We start from the raw sequence: 19959 nt of genomic DNA on the forward strand, positions 1-19959 counted from the left end.
ACAGTCCAGAGGCTCCGTGACACTGTCAGGAAGTTCGCCCCCTGCCAGCAGACGTATACCGATAGGATGTCACCTTTCACGCCTCCTGGCCTGTCCTCCACCACCCACGTCTTCTTCAGGAACAACGCTGTCCGCCCGCCCTTAACCAGGCCCTACAGGGGGTCCTTTCACGTGCTGGAGAGAAACGCCAAAGCATTCCGGTTGGCCATACATGGGAAGGACAACTGGGTGTCTGTAGACCGCCTCAATACGGCCCTGTTGAAGGGAGACATCGACGACACCACGCAGCACCCTCCGCAGGCACCGTCGCCCCCGCAGCCAGCCCAACCTGAAAGAAAGTCACGTGGCCGCCCCTGGAAGCATCCAGGCAGCGCCACAGACAGCTGCTCCCGCTCACACTGCACCCGCCACGTGACTTCACAGGGCCGCGGCACTCTCTGGCGGTCCAGCAGATACCTAGCAAATCAGACGTTACCTACGTCTTTTGGGGGGGGGGAGTATTGTAAAGTCCCCGCTCAACAGGTTTTCTGTGGTGAACCTCCCGTTTTCTGCGGTGCCTTTCCCACAAGCCTAGGTCACGCTAAATAGCCACATTATTATCTATGTAAATACGTATCTATTACTGATTTATTTATGCCTGTTTTCGTTGTAAATGTGTCAGAACATTGTTGTCTCGTTGTAAATGTGTCAATTGTGTCAATTTAACTTTTCTTGTCATTTGTATTTACCTGTCCTGTGTCACATCGAGAACAATTGACCTCGGGTCACCTGTATCCTATTGTATGCTTTGTATGACGTCCGCACGCCGCTTTATAAGGCGACCTGCTTTCCCAATAAACCAGCAGTACTTGTCCACCTGCTCATTATTTTGCACCTCCTACAGGATCACTGGAAGGTAGCTACTCAATTTGTGTAGTTACCTAGCTCCATTTGTACACAATAGCATCTTGCCCAAGGTTTACAGTGGCAAATGGTTCAATGAATGAAGGGTAACTACCATTCTTTCCTTTGATGTATCATCTTCCTCCCAGCAGGCAGCCTATGTGCTGTATGACCAGGCCGGGTGTCACAGTTATTCAGAGATTCCCTTTCCCTAACTAACTTTAGTTGGTTAGTTGTCTCTCCCTCTGTCTATATAGCAAGGGGGCAAGTTAAAGTGTAATTTGGTTTATTAAGTAATATTATGCTATCTTTCTTCTTATATCAGAAGCAATTTGGCAATACTGATATTATACGAATTCAACTGCAAGTACATATATACATGTTATTAATTCACAAATATTGCAACAACTTTCTTGAAAAATGCACAAATATTGCAACAACTTTCTTGAAAAATGTTAAGTGCATTAACCAGTTTGTTTTAAAAATATGGAAAACAAATATGTAGAACTGCAATATTTAGAGCTCATATAGCCTTCACACTAAACAAATGAGGAAAAGCTAGTTAAGTTGCCAACTCTTCCTTCTGAAAAGTTGACAACTTCTACTTATTACAAGGAAGGCATCGCCTATATAGTTTCCAGGGTCGAACGCTTAGTGCCAACGTTCTAGAAGAGAAATTAAGAGAGAAATTAACATGTCCAAAGTTATAAACAAGGGGGTGGTAAAGCTCCTAGGTATTAGTATATAAGATAGGTCTTCTTCATGAAGGTAGTAAATTGCTCAGCGACATTATAAATGCATATTTCAAACTATAATTTCCTTTCAATATGACCAGGTCTTTAAGGGTTTGGGCAAGTTTGAAGCTAGCAGAAAAGTCTCTGACCTGTGTGACATTTATTAATTCCATTTTGTGGAGCAATATCCTAATCATCTTACAGCTGATGTCATTAAGAAATGGTATTAATAATGGGAGGAGTCAGATTTTCCTTACAAAGATTTAAAAGTGGCAATAATTTCAAGAAGGAAGAATCTGATTGCCTTCTTTAGTAAAATCAATTTTTCCTCTTGAGGTTTTGCCTGAAACTTGCTAGTGACTAGAAAGTGCACAGCTGTCACGGAAACAAGGAAGATCTGCTTTGTTGGGAGGAATGCACTGATTCATTTCAGACTAGACATTTCTCTAACACTATCTCAACTATGGGCAGAACAGTACACTAGCACTATGCACCAGTAGTGTTAAGCCTAGAGAACAACTGAGAACACATCAAGCTCTTGGCATGTCATGTCAACCCTCAGGGTCAATTACTTCAAGTGTGGTATGCAACAACATGCTACTGCAGTTCTCATTTCTTATGTAATCATTCTTCTGATCCTCAAAGGGGAAGTCCTTAAGTGCTCCACTTAAGGACCTAAGTAATGCACATTAGTGCCTTGCTGCTGAAATTCATGTCCTATGTGACTACAGCCACCTTTAGTGACATTTTAATTAATTAGCTTTGTGGTACTAAATTGTACCTGTCCTGTACCTTGTTGAAACTGAAAATGGTTTTTTCAACATGTGTCCTGTTTTTGTTCTGTAACATCAACAGGCTGTACCCCAACTGTTCTAGACAGTATTTCCAGATGCATCTCAAACTTGATTTGCAGAAACAGCAACTTCCAAACTACTTTCTGTTAAGCTCTGGAAATTGTAGCTTTTGTGCAGTTCATCACTATAGGGGTGTAGAATATGGCATTAATCTAATGATGATGCTGATAAACCCCACCACTTGACATTGCAGCAAATGGATGGCACGGCTGATTCACCTACTGGCTATATTTATGGATTTATGGATTTTAGGCATACATGACAAGCACTGCCTACTGGCTATATACTACTCGTGAACTAGATAAATGAGTATTAAGGAAATCTGGCATCACAAAAGGAATAAAAATAATGCATGGACAGATTTCAGTGTGGCACTTCCTTTCCTTATTAAGCATGGATAAGGGCACTGACTTTTTTCCTGGTCCCAGTGCTGATGCACATCTGTGAATAACTGGGCTGATGCACATCTGCGAATAAACACACACTTATTTTGGCTGTTCCTTCTTTTGGGATGAAGTGTTTGGTGCCATACCTCAGAAAACTTATGAATCTGCCGACTAATATTCTAACAGTGCATCAGATTGACCATTACAATAATTAATCATGCATAACTTGCCTCAGCATGGCTGACTGCACAGCATTTGGCATAATTACTCTCACCTCTTAGTGACAGGGATGACACCTATTGGGCTCTCTTTCTAGTACCATCTCATATAATCTCGCCTTGACTTTCCAAGATAACGTTGTTTGACAGTCCTCCCCATTTAAGAATGTTCGTCTGAATAGTGTCACATTAACTATGACACTTTCAAGAGGATATGATCATGTATCAAAATACCACCTACAGTCACTGTGTTCAGAATTGATGCCAAACCTCACATTACATCATTCCCATTTCTTACAGGCTGGGTTTCTCATCTTCCTATGGAGCAGAACTGGAGAAACCACAGTACTCAGTAAGGGTCAGAAAGGCTAGGTCTCAGGGTTAATACCTTTTAGTTCAGTAAAGGCCATAGGTGGGTGATTATGCTTCACATATAGCACTCACTGTGGTTTCAGACCATCCATTCAGATTATTTTTGATTTCCCCATGAAAGCTGACTGATCACCAAAAATTCTCATAAATATAAAGCTCCCTTCACGCCACACAATTTAAAGTATTTATCAATATCTTGAGAAGTTTACTTTCAATAAAAGGTTCCTTAGCTTTTATTCTTACCTTGATCAACTCCAATGGGTTCCCCGCAAGTGTCACAGTATTCGGCGAACATAGCATCAAAGCAGTGGAGGCAGAAGGGTCGCCCATCCCTCATAATGTACCGCTGCCCCCCCAGCTGCCTGTCGCATTCGAAACATGCAAAGTGCTTCATGTGCCACGCGCGACCTTCTGCTTCTGTGCACTCGTCTGCCAGAATGATCTGCAACAATTTAAAGAATTATAATGCAAGGTTTAATAAATTTTTCCTTCTCATTCACTCGAGTGGTTCACCACCGTACCATGAATAGCCTGCTTTCAAATAAGAATTAAATTTAACTATCAGTCTACTTTTGCCCCCTTCCGAACACTCGTCTGATAGTATGACAAATTCTAAAAGCATTGTTACCAAGAGTAAAAATAAGTCATTACGTTGATTCACCCGTGTTGTTAATGCGCAATTTCTAACGTAAAATTTAAAAATGATAAATGAAGTCTTAACTATCTCTGACTTGAAAATAATTTTAAATTTTAAATGCCTTATCAACAAGACAACCTTCATTTACTTCACATTTACTATCACTGAACCATAAAGACTTGCAACAAGAACAGACTCGCAGTGCTCAATTAGAGCCAACATGCTGCACTTCGAAGTATTATGATTTTTTTTATAGATTTCTTAGTGCAGTATAACTTTGGATCCCGATTATGCCTGGCTCCTGGGTTCAAGGTTTGAACAAACATGTATATTAACTACATGAGGATGACTGCATATTAATTTGAAACTGCAGTCCTATTGTTCTTGACAAGATTTTTATTCTACAAACTTCTATATACTACAAAACTTTGGAATACTATTGTGTGGACCTAGAAGACAAAGTTTGAACAAACTGCTCTGCATGAGCAAACGACTCGTGCCATTTATCGTCTCTTGCCCAGCAGTTCTAGAGGTGGCAGAGATAGGGAATGCCTCCCATTTGAACAAACTAGAATACCTTTTACTCGGGGATGATTTGAGCCAAGTTTGGTTCCAACTGATCTGGTGGTCATGGATATGTTGAAATATGGAAGGATTACACCAGACAGACAACAAATGATACGAAAACCCTTCCTCACTTCGACTCGGTGAGTCAAATAAAGGCTCTATATAAAAAAAAAGTTGCCAGTTTGAACATTTATTTCTGAAATTCTTTATAATTTATGCTGAACAACCACTAGTGCATTCAGTAGTTAGAATAGCAACTTACAAAATGCATTTCTGTGGCTTTTAACCAATTTTGCGTCATGAACTAACATTGAAATACTGTATTATTATGACAAATTATAATTTACGCAAAACAACCACTCATGCAGTCAGTCTAGAATAGCAGCTTACAAAATGCACTTCTGTGGCTTTTAACCAATTTCGCGTTATAAATTACCATTGAAACTATGTACAGTATATTATAACTGAGTTTTAAAATTATCTGTATCACCCACAATGATGTTTCTACTTCAGTGTTGCTTAACTTGCCTGGAACAGACGAAACATAAGAATGGAAAATAACATGGTTATCACAGGCAAATTCCCGTCTCAACTATGTACACTAGACACAAAACCGTACAATATTGTTTATCATACTTGTAATTACTCTCTCATCAAATTCTGCTCACTGTTGACAAAATATATGAAGAAACTTCAAGCTAATTACCGTTATTCACGCAACAAGTCCATTAATTAAGAAACATGAGTTTAAGCAAAGTAACTCGACTTCTTACCAAACAATCGTACAAACTAATGTACGTCAGCAGCTTGGCTACTGGGAAGACATTTCCAGCCATTAAACTGCCAGCTGAGTGGTTTCAGGTAACTTAATTACTCTGGGAGCGAAAGTAAAATGACAGATGGCAAGACACACACACACAAAGAGAGAGAGACCTCTCTAGCGGACTCAGAACTCGTTAATAGTTATTGGGAAACCTGTACTCTCTCGAATGCAACCAAACGCGATTTTGGAAATCGGATTAACTTTAAACGTAATGGACATTCTCCTGAATTGTGCAGTTCTTACTTTTAAAGAAAATATTTCTCTTTCTCGAAGGAAGGAAGTCTTCAATAGCTTCTCTCCTTATGCTAAGTAGAGGTTACTTTCCAAAACTTTACCTTTAGGTTAATGGCACTGGAAATGCGAATACTTAACGGATTTGCATTATATAAAATTACTGATAACTAAGCTTACATCAAATGTTTTTCGAATACGAAAAGTCGCCGGCTAGAGATTAGCCCCTCTTTCACTCTTGGTCTGAAGCATTTCCCAGGTAAGTTCTTCAGATTTAATTAGGGCCTTCCGCACCAAAATAAGTCTACAGAAGTCGGCAACGGCAACTGTGAATGATCAGTAATACCTCAATGAAACAATAAGTATAATCCCTAAACATGATGTCCCCCCCCAAAAAAAAAAATAGTAAAGCAAACAGAGCGAATGTTACTGGACTACTAAATTTTGCTATCTACGTATTCTACGCAACCTTCTACAAAAGCCAAACACAGAACGCTTCACAGAGTGACGTTTAATTAAAGGAAACATTGTTTACTCCCGGCACGTAGCTCCTTAATCATCATTCTCTCTCTCTCTCTCTCTCTCTCTCTCTCTCTCTCTCTCTCTCTCTCTCTCTCGTGTGTGTGAGAGAGTATGATACAGTTACATGTAACAGTAGTTTATTTCTGATAATTACATTCAAGGCTATAAGATTTACCGGTCGATATGTCATATATAAAAAATTTTACGCAAACCATAACCCAGCATTAATGGGGATAATCAAGACTTCTGGATTAGTTTCTCCCATATAATGCGTCTCATTAAAGAAAACGGTTCTCTCGGGGAAGCTTATCTAGTGCCGGCGACATTACTGTGGACCGTGTATAAACGCTTTTTGGGGGGGGGGGCGGGTTGTTTTGTACCAGATGTCCTGAAGATAAACTTTTCCATACAGAATTATTTTTTTCACAACGAAAAAGACAAAACTGGCCGCTACTGCATACAATGTTTTTTTTATTGCAAGGACTTAATTTTTGACAATTCCCCTCCTTGCAGCCATAAAATAATGCCATTCCCCAAGTCAACCGCGATATATAATACTTGGTATATTTATGAACGAAGAATTGGCATAACTACAGATCAAGCGCCCCCACAGTAATCAGCAAGAACAGGTTATTTGAAACATGAAACTGTGTTTTACGTTATTTCTTTGAACAATCTTTAGACACTGCAATTTAATAACGTAATAAAAGTACGTACGATTTATACGAAAATATCCATAAACTTATAGAAACCCGTCAATACTGCTCATAATAATAATTAATTTTACTTACTTGTCAACTCCGTACTAAACGATGGACTACAATTAGGAATATCAGTATATACAGATTGTCACTAACAACCATCCTTGCATATGAAATCGGTCAGAATTACTTTAATAACAAATACATAGTTAAAATAGTTGATTTTACTTATCCTTAGTCTGCGTGTTAATTGGTAAAAGATTACTTCACATACACTCGCCATCAAAGTAGTTCACATTGGACAACACCATTCTTGACAGTAACATAAACCAGATAGCTTACTATCTACATGTCCATTTTTTTTTAAATAAGGTAGTTTTGACCTACCACTTAATCCACATGACCTAGTAACTTTTTTTTTTTTAAATATGGTTTTTATCTTTATCTGTAATGCACACACCACCAAACTTAAGGTTCAGCGCCGTACAATATTCTTATCCCCAACTTTTTTCAAGTTTGTCCTTGATACGAATCAGACACGGGCCTAAACAAGGGAATTAAGTGGCCGGTTCCATCGGCCTCGCACTAATAAAGTAATAGGCCTAGGAATATCATTAGGCTGGCCATTCATCCGGTGAGCCTTACCTCGTCACAAGCGGCGCACCGCGGCTTCAGACTCTCTGCGTGGTGCCTGCCGCAGTAGAGGTGGGCATCCTTCCAGAAGTAGATGAGATCGACGAGCAGTTCCCTGCAGACGTGACAGTTGAAGCAAGCCGGGTGCCAGCAGGCGTTGGGGCCGGCCCTTGCTGCCACCACAACTATGTCTCCGCCACTGACGCTCTCTCCGCACTGAAGGAAAAGGGGGAAACAAAACTGTTACCAAGTCTTCGCTCTCTTTCTCTTTAAACCCTCTTGCTGACCACTCGCTCATTTCTGCTCTTAAGGGACTGGAGGGTCTGACATTCACTTTGTAATTACGGAACAACACATGAGCCAAATACTTCTTTGGATGGAAAGGAAAACTTACAAATAGATAGTGAATATAAATTAACACAGAGACTAACCTCATACGTACAACGCCTTTGTCAACTTGTCAACTTATTCACGACCAATATAAATACTGTATAACAGGTTACGAGTGATCGTCATTACTCAGAATTACAACTCTTAGCCAGTTGACTCGTAAGAAATGAAACTATTTTTACTTTACATTCGCTTCATCGAACCGATTCTGATCAAATAATAATAATAATAATAAACTGATTTAAATTATCAAATCTTTCGTCATTAAATTTATCATTTTCATATCGTTTGATGTTTGAAAACTTGTCAATTCCAAATAAAGTGAAATATGCATGAAAAGCATCTGGAGTTTTCCATCTAAAGTCCAAATGTATTTTATTTATCTACTGGACAGAGGGTCTCCAGACAAAAAAATTCAGGCCCAACAATTTGAGCGTTTTCTCTGACGCGGAAAATTGCAGCAACAACTAAAGGGAGGGAAGAAGAGGGGGGAAGGGTGGAAAAGCCATCCTTCCCCCTTATTCTCTAGCGCCCCCTCCCCTCCAAATCTCTTCCCGGCCAAAGAATTTCTTGAAGGGCAGCGGTGCTACGGGATATCTGATGGAACGAGCCAAACTCCTCCATTTCCCCCCCCCCTATTTTGACTTTCATGATCCCTCTCTATTTACCTCCCTGGCGGATATCTTAGGTAATGACCTCGGAGACTCACGAGGGATGATATTATTTAGACGCCTCCATATATAAATATATATATTCTCGCCGCTTTCTTTGATGGATTGTGCGATCCCTGAGACGTGTGCATTTCCATACGGAGATCAATTCTTTTTTCTTCTCCTTCGAGGAAGGAGATGAAACGAATGTGGGAGGGCTATTTCTAAAACAGTTTTTCCGTCAAAAATATCTGCTGTGGGTATTCCCGAGATGGCTTACAATATGCCTACGGCATTAAATAAAATGTAAATTATGTACAAGAATAATCTTATGGTCCTTATTCCTCCAACAAAGTTATGTTCAGGTCAGCTACTTATTATTACAAACCGAAGTTGCTTAGGAAAATAAATGAATAAATACATAAATATAAAATAATATTCTTCTACGTGTGCGTAAATTTTATAACTAAGCTCTAACACAATCCACATCATTTAAACTCGAAGATTAGAAGTAAAAAACCTCAATCACATGTTCAAAGCTTTTCATCAAAAAATAATACAATGCCTTTCTAGCAGTTCAATTACTGATTAGCACATTAAACGAGTAAAAAATACGTAGAAGAAACTTCGGCGCAATCGAGGTTTCTGTACAGCGTATAATCAAGGCCACCGAAAATAGATCTAATGGTGGTCTCGGTATAATGCTGTATGAGCCGCGGCCCATGAAACTTTAACCACGGCCCGGTGGTGGCATGGCCTATGTCGTTGCAAGACGCACGATTATGGCTAACTTTAACCTTAAATAAAATAAAAACTACTAAGCCTAGAGGGCTGCAATTTGGTATGTTTGATGATTGGAAGATGAATGATCAACATACCAATTTGCATCCCTCTAGCCTCAGAAGTTTTTAAGATCTGAGGGCGGACAAAAAAAAGTGCTGACGGACAGACAAAGCCGGCACAATAGTTTTCTTTTCAGAAAACTGAAAATCAAGTTTCATCAACTGATCTAACAATGAAATCACTCATCAAAATAAATATCCTAATGCGTATGCATAAAAGCCGTCTATAATGATTGCATACAGAGAACAATTATAAAATTACATCCAATACAACAGAGAATTAAAATAGTTACATCCAATATAAAAGTGATTAAACTACAAGCACAGTGAAAACTGCTTTTAAAAAGTAATGCACCAAGACGCTCAATTAATTGCTTGCTCATGACACAATCTGCCATGGAAATGCTTACGTTAGCGCAGGTCATGGTGGAATGCAAGTTGACGGGCAGTTGCTTGACCGATCCTCTGCCCAGGGCTTCGCGTTTCCGTTGCGCCGAAAACAGCCGTAGCTCCTTCTTCTCTTCGTCACCCAGACCGTTGCAATACCGAACCTGTTGATGGGGAAATTCGTGAGATTTCGGTATACAAACACACATCTCAGAACCGTTTTAGGAATGCTTCCTAATATTAAATAGTAAATTCAAGCTCGAAGTAAACACCAAATTCCTAAAAAAAAATGCTAAGAGGAAAAAAAACCATTTTAGTAAGCACCCTTTGTGAACGCGAATACAGTGTATATACACGAGTTTTATATCTTTTATAATAACCCACTGAATTAAATACACAAGTTATGTATCTTTCATAATAAAACAAGAATTATATTGGAAAAAATTTAACTGTATTTTCCTCTGTCTCACACACATGGTGACAAATATACATTCAAACATTTCTTTCTTTTGGTCTCGCACTCAAGCTCATACACATACGCATTACTTTTTCTTCCTTTCCTCTCTTAAACAAAAATATTTTCCCAAATAAACTAATAAATACAGATCGATAATACCTTCAATAAAACACAACAGTTTTAAATATTCACAGCAAGAACGCAGACAGCTGTATACATCAATAGGAGGGCAATTAGCATGACCTCCACAAAAATATTTTCTCATGTTCTTTGAGGGAACAATACATCATAATACCGTCAGGAACCAGCAACTGTATATTTTACTGTACGTTTGTTTGAAGTCTAGTCTGGTGTACCCTTTGAAAAGAAAAAGGTTTTCCATAATGAAAATTACTTCATGCAGGATTTTAACTACAATTTCCGTAGTTTATAACTCCCAAAATTAACAAAATACAACTTGAATCATTTAAGCATGGAATGCTCATTGACAAATTATATGGTAACCACTGAATACCACAAACCCTGAAATAACTAGAAAAAATTGAATCAATAAAAAAAACTCGGCATTAACCCCAAACAACCTCTATACATCTGACAAATCTCCGTTAGAATATACGAAAGCTAACTACATCTTACATCCCTACGTTTAAGCTTAGAATTCATTTACGTCTAAGTCTACAACTTGATAAATCTTACGTGATTACGTCACAACTACTATCCCTATTTATCTTACAGGTTTAAGATACAATCTCCTATAACTATGCATCTACACATTCTTACAGATTCTACGAGAGTCAAGAATAAAGGCATTAGAAGATTCCCGGCCTGCAACATAAATGATACATCAGAGACCACCCAACAAATCCACACGTAGTCAACCCACGTTTCTCCATCGTAAAACACTCGTCGAATACCAAATTATGAATGAGACATCTCATTCATAAACTTCTCTACTCGACCCTCTCACTTGTCTACGTCTGACCAAGGTAAAATTATTATTTTTCTTGTCTCCACTTGCAATAGGCAACTCTCCTTTCTAGTCCTTTAGAGACGGTAAGAAATTTCTCTCTCTCTCTCTCTCTCTCTCTCTCTCTCTCTCTCTCTCTCTCTCTCTCTCTCTCTCTTGGGTTATACATATACACATATATATATATGTATGTATGCATATACGTACTGTATATGTATGTATGTATATATGTATACATTTTATAAAGGATAATAAATGGTAATGGTGTAAGTATCATAACTTACAGCGTGAGTCTTAATCTACGGGAGGATGAAATTAAAAAGGTAAATTTATAATAATAATAATAATAATAATAATAATAATAATAATAATAATAATAATAATTCGTCACCAATACAGGGCTGCTAATAACGACAACATAAAAATCAGAGGAAACTCCCTTTCCATCACCGAGCTGAATCCAAGCCACCCAGCAACCATAAATCGCGTCATTCGTCGAAATGAATATTATCTTTCTTTTCCTTTGGCCCTCTCAGGTTGGATAATGGGATCAGTTCACCCAGGTTAACTAGGTCTGAGGTATCCGGGAAGTTATAGACAATGGAGGCGGCCCGCCCCCTCTGGATAGAATGAAAGAAGTCTCCTTTTATTTTCTTTTTTTTTTTTTTAAGTAGAAAGCGAAGGGTTCTTCCGCTTTTTTGGGAAGAAGAAGAACGTGAAATGCTGTTAACTACGCGATTTGGGTGCTTTTAGATTATACTACAACTATTAATAAAAGAAAATGAAGGAAAAAAAATTACTTTAATTTTGTCATTACTTACAGATCTCCAAGTAGACTGTTAAATGTGATTAATATGAATACCAGAAATAGAACTCTTATAAAGGACAACGTAAAAAAAAAAAAAAAAAGGTAAGTAAACTCATGATTTTCTTACTCAAGAAATGTTATTGGGATTGGAATATGAGATTTAAGCCTGATGCCAAGCGCTGGGACCTATGAGGTCAATCAGCGCTAAAAGGAAGATTGAGAGTATATGTGGTTTTAAAGGTGTAACAGGAGGAAAACCCCATAGCTGCACAATGAAACAGTTGTTAGAGAGGGTGGAAATGAAGATGGAAGAAAGAGAATATGAACGCAGTTACAGTAAAAGGAATGAAAGGGGTTGCAGCTAGGGACCGAAGGGACGCTACAAGCACCTTAAGTAATGCCTACAGTGCACCGTGAGGTGCACTGATGGGACTACCACCCTACGGGGAAGAAAACTTCTTAAATAGGAAACACAAAATTTATGAAGTCACTAAACAAAGAAACAACAACTACACAAAATATGGAAGCGAAACAAACCTCATTGTCGTGCGGCGGTAGCTGATGAAGGAGCTGCTTAATCCTGTATTTTTCTCCGACGGAATTGACATAAGGCACCTTATCTTCGGGTAACGCTGAGAAGTACAGATGGACCTGAAGGGAGAAAAAGAAATTAATTTAATTTAGGGCACCATTTTCAGAATGGGAAGGAATTTTTTTTTTTTTTAGCAGTTTCTTTGCCTTTTGTTCTTATGCTGACACTCCTCTGTAGAGGCTTACTCTTGTTATTTTTTTCTTTGTTCATTTATTCATTGTGTTGAAGAGTTAATGGTTTTGTAGCATGTTCCGTAAGAATGTGTGTTCGTGAGGAACCAAAGGAAAAGATTGTTAGGTTGTAATGCCATAAGTTTTTTTTTTTTTTTTACAGGTTCTAAATTTAAAATACTATACTCTGAATTCCTGTTAACATACCATTGTTGAAACACCTAACTATCGATTACAAAGATTAAAAACTGTAATACAACAATCTAGATAGATAGTACATCTGAGAATTGCTAAATAAAGCCCACACCTACTTTACGTGGGATCATTTACCAGACTTTAAAAAAATTAAGAAATAATGACAGTACCAAAAAACCTTCACTCGTAAAAAAAAAACTGCAAAGCCAAAATTAACTTCAGCATTGAAACGCAAAATCCTCCAACGAAAAAATTTAGTTTTACAAGAAATTGATTCTGGATACCCAAGAATGAGAGAAAAGTCGATTTCCCTGAAATCGGCACTTCTCACAACAGCCCCCAAAAAGAACTAATAACAATAATCACTCTGTAAAAACCCCTTGTTCGCGCTCTCGTCACATCAATGTGGCGATAATGAGTGCGGGCAGACACCCTCCCGTGCATGTGTGGTAATCGCTCCTGAATGCAGCTTCTGGTGCCATTAACGGGGTCAGATGACCAAAACGGCATTTTTTTTATCTCTCTCTCTCTCTCTCTCTCTTTGAGACCCTGGGAGAATGAATCGATAAAAGTAGATTACTGGTTTCCATGAATTACAGGGTTTTACACTCATCCCACCTGCGGCTATAACGATGAGTTCTCTTGCTTTTGGCGAGCTTAAATGCATCACGATTTGTTCTTGCCAGTTAATTTACAGTTTAATTAACAAGCCGAGCAGCAAAATGTACTTAATTATACCTTAAGCTTGAAAAGATAATCACACTGGTTCTAGGTTCCGCCTCACAAATTTATCTTTTTTCTATTAGTTTGTTGACAAGTCAGTTACACACAAGTGCAGGTTTTGTTTTGTAAAAATTACATAAATATCGCGAATAAAGACAAGTAAACATTGCATAAATGTATTCACCTACCATACGGCCTTGAATGGCCCTAAAAAAGAAGATGGTCTGTGTCACTATATACTCTTGTATGCCATACTTCATCTCCTCTCCTCCATTTTCAGACTTGCTCTCCTATTACTTAGTCTAGGAAAAGGCTCTGTTACCTCCCACTTACGCTTGAAAGAAGGGAAAAAAACAAAGACAATTTCGAGAAGAAAAACGTTAAAAAGTTTACGGCACATTAGAAAAGTCATCTGGCTGTAGTTTCAATTAAACAAGAGGCTATCGGCGAGCGAGAAAAGGACCCCAGTTTTAATCTCCATCATAATTGGACCAATGAGAAGAGGACTCTGGAGAGGCCATCAGGACCCTATAAAGAAGTTATACATATGCTTGAGAGAGAGAGAGAGAGAGAGAGAGAGAGAGCAAGGAGAGAGAGAGAGAGAGAGAGTAAGCGAATCTGCTAATTTAATTTCAGCCGACTTCTTTCCCGTCCTTAATTCTTTTTCTTCGGTAGTCGTAAAGCTTAACTTTTGGTGACACCGAAGTCTATAAGAACACGGGAAGTTCTGCCTCTACTCTCTCTATTAGCTAAAGTTTGATGAATGACAAATCCGGAGGCTACTCTCCCAGAAACAAATGGAAACACTACATATAAATGATTCCTGGGAACTTCAAACAGCTGGAAGTTACGCTTTCGTAAGATAATTTTCACTGGCAAGAACGTTGTAAGTATTAAGGAGACTTGAATTCTTTATGTTTTAAGAGTAAAAATACAAATGTGCGTATGATTTAGTTATCCTCCATAGCACAAACTCAAACGACCATCTACCCAAAATGATGAATATAAACATTTCTACACATGATTCTGGTCCTCGGCGTTCATCCGGCATGTGCCTGGCATAGTAAGTGAAACCCCCCCCCCGCCTCCCCACATCCCCCACCCAGGGGTCCACAACCTCATAACGAAAACACTATAACTTATAACTTTTATTCATCAACAAATTAGCCGTGTGGGGGATAGTCCATTTATCAAGAGGGGGGAGCACACTGGAAGGATGGATGGGGGGTTGAGGGGGAGGATAAGAAGAGCATTTTGGAAAATGATGGATGACAACCTTTAGCCAAGGGGAATTTCTCTGACTGCTCGAGAGCGTTTATCACAAATATTTCTTCCACAGGGCTAGATTAAAAACTGATGCATAAAGGATTTATTGCTAAGATTTTAATTAAATTACTCTGGCATCTTTCTCTCATATGAAGGCCATCACTTTTACACATTTCTGCATCGCTGCCTCTGTCGACTTATTAATTGCACCAAACGCGGAGTGAAGAACACACTAAACATTTTCCAAGTTCATATAAAAAAGTGGGAAAACCAATAGCAGCAGAGAAATCGTTTAGAAAAATTAAATAAATATATATATATATATATATATATATATATATATATATATATATATATATATATATATATATATATACACTTATATACATGTATAAAACATACATAGATATATATATATATATATATATATATATATATATATATATATATATATATATATATGTGTGTATGTATGTATGTAATATATATATGTATATACTACACACACACACACATACACATATATATATATATATATATATATATATATATATATATATATATATATATACATACATATATATATATATATATATATATATATATTAGACTGATTATATATATTATTATGAAAGACTTTCCTGAAACTTTTGCCAATGGTTTTCCCTCTTTTGATATGACCTTGGAAAATGTTTAGTGTGTTCTTCACTCTGTGTTTGGTGAAGTTAATAAGCCAACAGAGGCAGCGATGCAGAAATCTGTAAAAGTGACGGCTCTCATGTAAGCGAAAGATGCCATTGTAATTTAATTAAAATCTTAGCTATAAATCCTTTAATCTAGCCCTGTGGAAGAAATATTTGTGATAAACGCTCTCGAGCAGTCAGAGAATTCCTAAAATAAATTTTCTCTTAAAATACCCTTGTCTTTTGATGTCCAATGAAAAATGAAAAATAAAAGAAACTTTTCAACTTATAGTTCAAAGTCCGTTCAACGTCTGATCTCTTTTTAATATCCAACCGTCTTGATAGGACTGAAGGATTATAAGAAGGGAGAGAGAGGGGGGGTTAAGGAGACTGAAGGGCAGCTGTGACAAATATGTAGGGTCAAGGAGCATCAGAACGCTTTCATGCCAGCACAATACGACCCATTTCTCCTTATGGTACAAAGGAAATTTCAACCTTGTGACACATTGTTGAAGAACCCTATTTGATCTCCATTCACAGTATGCCTCTGCACTACGGGAAGGCTCCGTCTCGCGTTTCTTTTTTCAAGAGTTCAGATCAAGTCTGATGACAGCAAACTTGGGGTAATAAACGGCCTAAGAGGGTTACGCCATAAAAAAAAAAATTCTGGTTATTTCTTTATACTTATTGAAGACCATCAAAATGAAAAAGAAGAATCTTTTGAAAGTTCCTTTACAAGGGCTTCAAAGATTATATCACCGTTTAGGTATGTGCATTTAACAAATTATACACACACATGCATATATATATATATATATATATATATATATATATATATATATATATATTAGTAACTTTTAAAAGTTACTTTATAAGAGTATCTAAGATTATGTCAACATTTAAGTTATGGGTTTTCCCATATATATATATATATATATATATATATATATATATATATATATTTATATATATATATATATATATATATATATATATATATATATATATATATATATATATATATATATATATATATATATATATATATATATATCAGTGATCGAGACCACAGGTCTACCCCAAAGCCAAATCAAAAGTCCTTCAAAAGAAGCATCGTGCTTACCCATACAAAAATGGGAATAAAAGCACGTTAAAAAGAAGAAGATATATATATACACACACACACACACACACACACATATATATATATATATATAAATATATATATATATACATATATACATATATATATATATATATATATATATATATATATATATATATATATATATATATATATATATATAGTATACATACATTCTTCCAATATAAAAAAGGGAGGAATAATTTGCCAGGACGCGGGGAGTCGTCAGGTTATGTTGGGGGTCTTCTGAAAGGGCAGAACACAGCTGCGGGCAATGACGCTACTTCCCCTTTTTTATGGGTGGGTGGGGGGGTTTGGGGAGGGGGAGGGGGTTAAGGGAGAGGAAACGTGTGTGGCCTGGTGCAAGAAATTGATCTTCATAAAGTTTTCGCCTTTTTCCGAAAATGCGAATTGTTTAAGTTTTTCATACGGAAGTTCAGTTCTGGACGGATGCTTAAAATGATGGCGTGAGAGGTAATCGGGCGACATTTTGCTCTGCTGGAAAGGTTACCCTCCACCTTGATTAATTTAGAGGGCGAAGATCAACCTTTAATTTCCTCTGGTGGGGTCCACTTTTTACTTCAATTAGCGCAGGAAAATGTGCCTAAAACAGTAGATGGCAATACCCACAAAAATGATTAGAATGGAGAAAAATGGCAGAAAATGATAATTCCGAAATGCTGGAATAAAAAGAGGCGAAGCATTTTTTACATATGGTGTTTACGAAAAACTCCATCCCAAAACCATATTCGAATTTCCAGGGCGATTTTATTATAGCGAGAATAAAAGCGAGTGAAACCCCACCATCAGTGCCATCTGGCGAGAGCTATATTCGATAGGTGCAAACTACGACGCGCGTGTTGTGTCGCTGATGTGATCCTTACGACCTAATAAAATGAGTCAGGCAGCGAAAGGTGCTTTCCAATGGTGAGTTATCCGAAGTCACTTGCGATACTAAACGACCCTGAGGCGCACGCGCGAGCTCACAAAATGTCGGCATCAGCAGTTTACATGTAGTGTCGCTCGTCCTTTTCATAATATGACGCAAGGGTGCCCTGGTTAATCCAAACAAAGGCGTTCTCGCAGTCTGCGACAAAGTCGTCTCGACAAATCGACACGGCTGACATGCTTTGCATGAATGTCTATTTATTGTATACAGGCTTGCTTAAGATATCACTGAAGTACATCGCGTGTCTTTCGCTTTCTCTTTCTCTGATGCAAAAATGAAAACCCCCAGACCACCGAAAGAAAAAATCCATCACCAACCTCCTCCAGGAGGTAAAGGTCTCCGCCCCTGTTTCCCCAAGGACGTTCCACCCATCGCCCCACCGACACTTCTTCAGAAGCTACCAACCAAGGCCTTCCCCCAAAAATATACACACAACCGAGGCTCCGAAGATCTCTGTGTTCAATGGCGCAGTTATTGATAAACGCCCCGGAGTTCTTTTTCGACAGCCAAATCCCATCGTTGGTCAAGCGGCAAATTGGAAGATCCTGACAGAGTATACTTAAAATGGGGGAAGGACGACAAAAGGATAGATTGTTTGTGTGTGTGTGTGTGAGAGAGAGAGAGAGAGAGAGAGAGAGAGAGAGAGAGATTTCCCCTTGAAAACATCTAATAGTTTATAATAACCATTCCTTTAACAATGTTGGTATAAAAATGGCGTTGCAAAAATTATAAATAACAATTCCACAATAAAAATAACAATATACAAAATTAAAAGTGGAATGTTGTAATCCACAATAATTTCTCTGTAAACAGAAACTTGTCTAAGAAGTGGAAAAAAAATACTGCAAATACCTTTCGCATTATACCTATTGGCTTCCACCCTTACAACTGCCTTTCCATGAATTATCTTTACTTTCATCTTCAGATTCCGCATCTAAGTTTTTCCTGACACAAAATGAACCACCCCTCCCAGGCCCCTCCTGGGCCATGGATTGATCGGACCAATAATTAGAGGACTGATTCTGATTCAGAGGATTATCTCAGCATCTTCTTAAAGCTGTTTATTCATCAATGACTTTATTTAAAAAAAGGCATGGAAAACGAAGAACTACGAATAAAAAGTAATTATCATTATTATTCAATGCATAAATATGCATAAACTGCATTTAATCCCCTGCAACTCCAAAGCATTCCTCTTTCAAGTCATTTATTTTTTCCGTTTGCCGTCAGTTTCATACACAAGACGGAATTTTATAAAAAAAAAAAAAAATTGAGGCATCAGTAAAATGTATTTTGATTCTGGCATCTAGCAACGCCCAAGACAAAGTCAAACTTTGGCAGAGTTTTTTCGCTGTTCGATTATCATTAACACATTTCCAGTAAATTTACATCTTTACTTAATTCCCTTACACACTAAACGTCAAGGCATTACAAAAAACGATCGTAAAAATGCATAATGTACGGCAAAATATCCATAAGCAAATAATAAAATAAATAAACGCACAAACCGGTAACAAACCGTCTGGTAACGGCGATAAAAATTACGACTTGTTCAATTTGTATAATGCATAAAATTTCATTGAGAGGTTAAGGGACGACAGTCCTTATACGTGAAGGGAGGAAGCGCTGACGTTTACAACTCTCGAGATTCTGCCGTTGTCGAGAGAGAGAGAGAGAGAGAGAGAGAGAGACCTGCCGAAGAGTCAAGAAAAATGCAGTAGTGTAACAATTGTTTACAACTCTCGAGATTCTGGCGTTGTCGAGAGAGAGAGATAGAGATAGAGAGAGGGAGACCTGCCGAAGTCAAGAAAAATGCAGTAGTGTAACAATTGTTTACAACTCTCGAGATTCTGGAGAGAGAGAGAGAGAGAGAGAGAGAGAGACAAGAAAAAGTGTACTGGTATAATAATTCTCTAAATTTCAAACGTTATTCCCGTAACTATTCATATTGACAATGTCACTTCACGTACAGATTTATATTTTTTCGTCAGACTTGAAGTTGCAAAAGATTTTTCGTAATATACTGCAACTGCCAGTTCACAAAACAGAATCACTCATACAAGAAAATGACGGCGAAATATGTGAGAAATACAGTAAATATATTAGATGCTTTTACTAAATAAACATCTGAAAGACGCGCACGCGTATGGAAGATGTTACTGAGTAAACGGCAAAA

General features: G+C 37.8%; 1 protein-coding gene across 4 annotated transcripts in view; it reads right to left on the reverse strand.

Moving 5' to 3' along the window:
- The window catches only part of LOC136847778 (prickle planar cell polarity protein 3-like), a 432056-nt gene that overhangs the window by 9159 nt on the left and 402938 nt on the right, over window positions 1-19959 (reverse strand). For all 4 annotated transcript variants that reach the window (XM_067119687.1, XM_067119691.1, XM_067119690.1 and 1 more), the window contains 4 exons: window positions 12599-12712; window positions 9853-9993; window positions 7573-7776; window positions 3690-3888 (listed from right to left, as the gene is read on the reverse strand). In XM_067119687.1, coding sequence (XP_066975788.1) covers window positions 3690-3888; window positions 7573-7776; window positions 9853-9993; window positions 12599-12712 — 658 coding nt within the window. The remainder of the gene's footprint in view (window positions 1-3689; window positions 3889-7572; window positions 7777-9852; window positions 9994-12598; window positions 12713-19959) is intronic.

Source organism: Macrobrachium rosenbergii, chromosome 17, assembly GCF_040412425.1.
Source record: "Macrobrachium rosenbergii isolate ZJJX-2024 chromosome 17, ASM4041242v1, whole genome shotgun sequence".
Lineage (NCBI taxonomy): Eukaryota > Metazoa > Arthropoda > Malacostraca > Decapoda > Palaemonidae > Macrobrachium > Macrobrachium rosenbergii.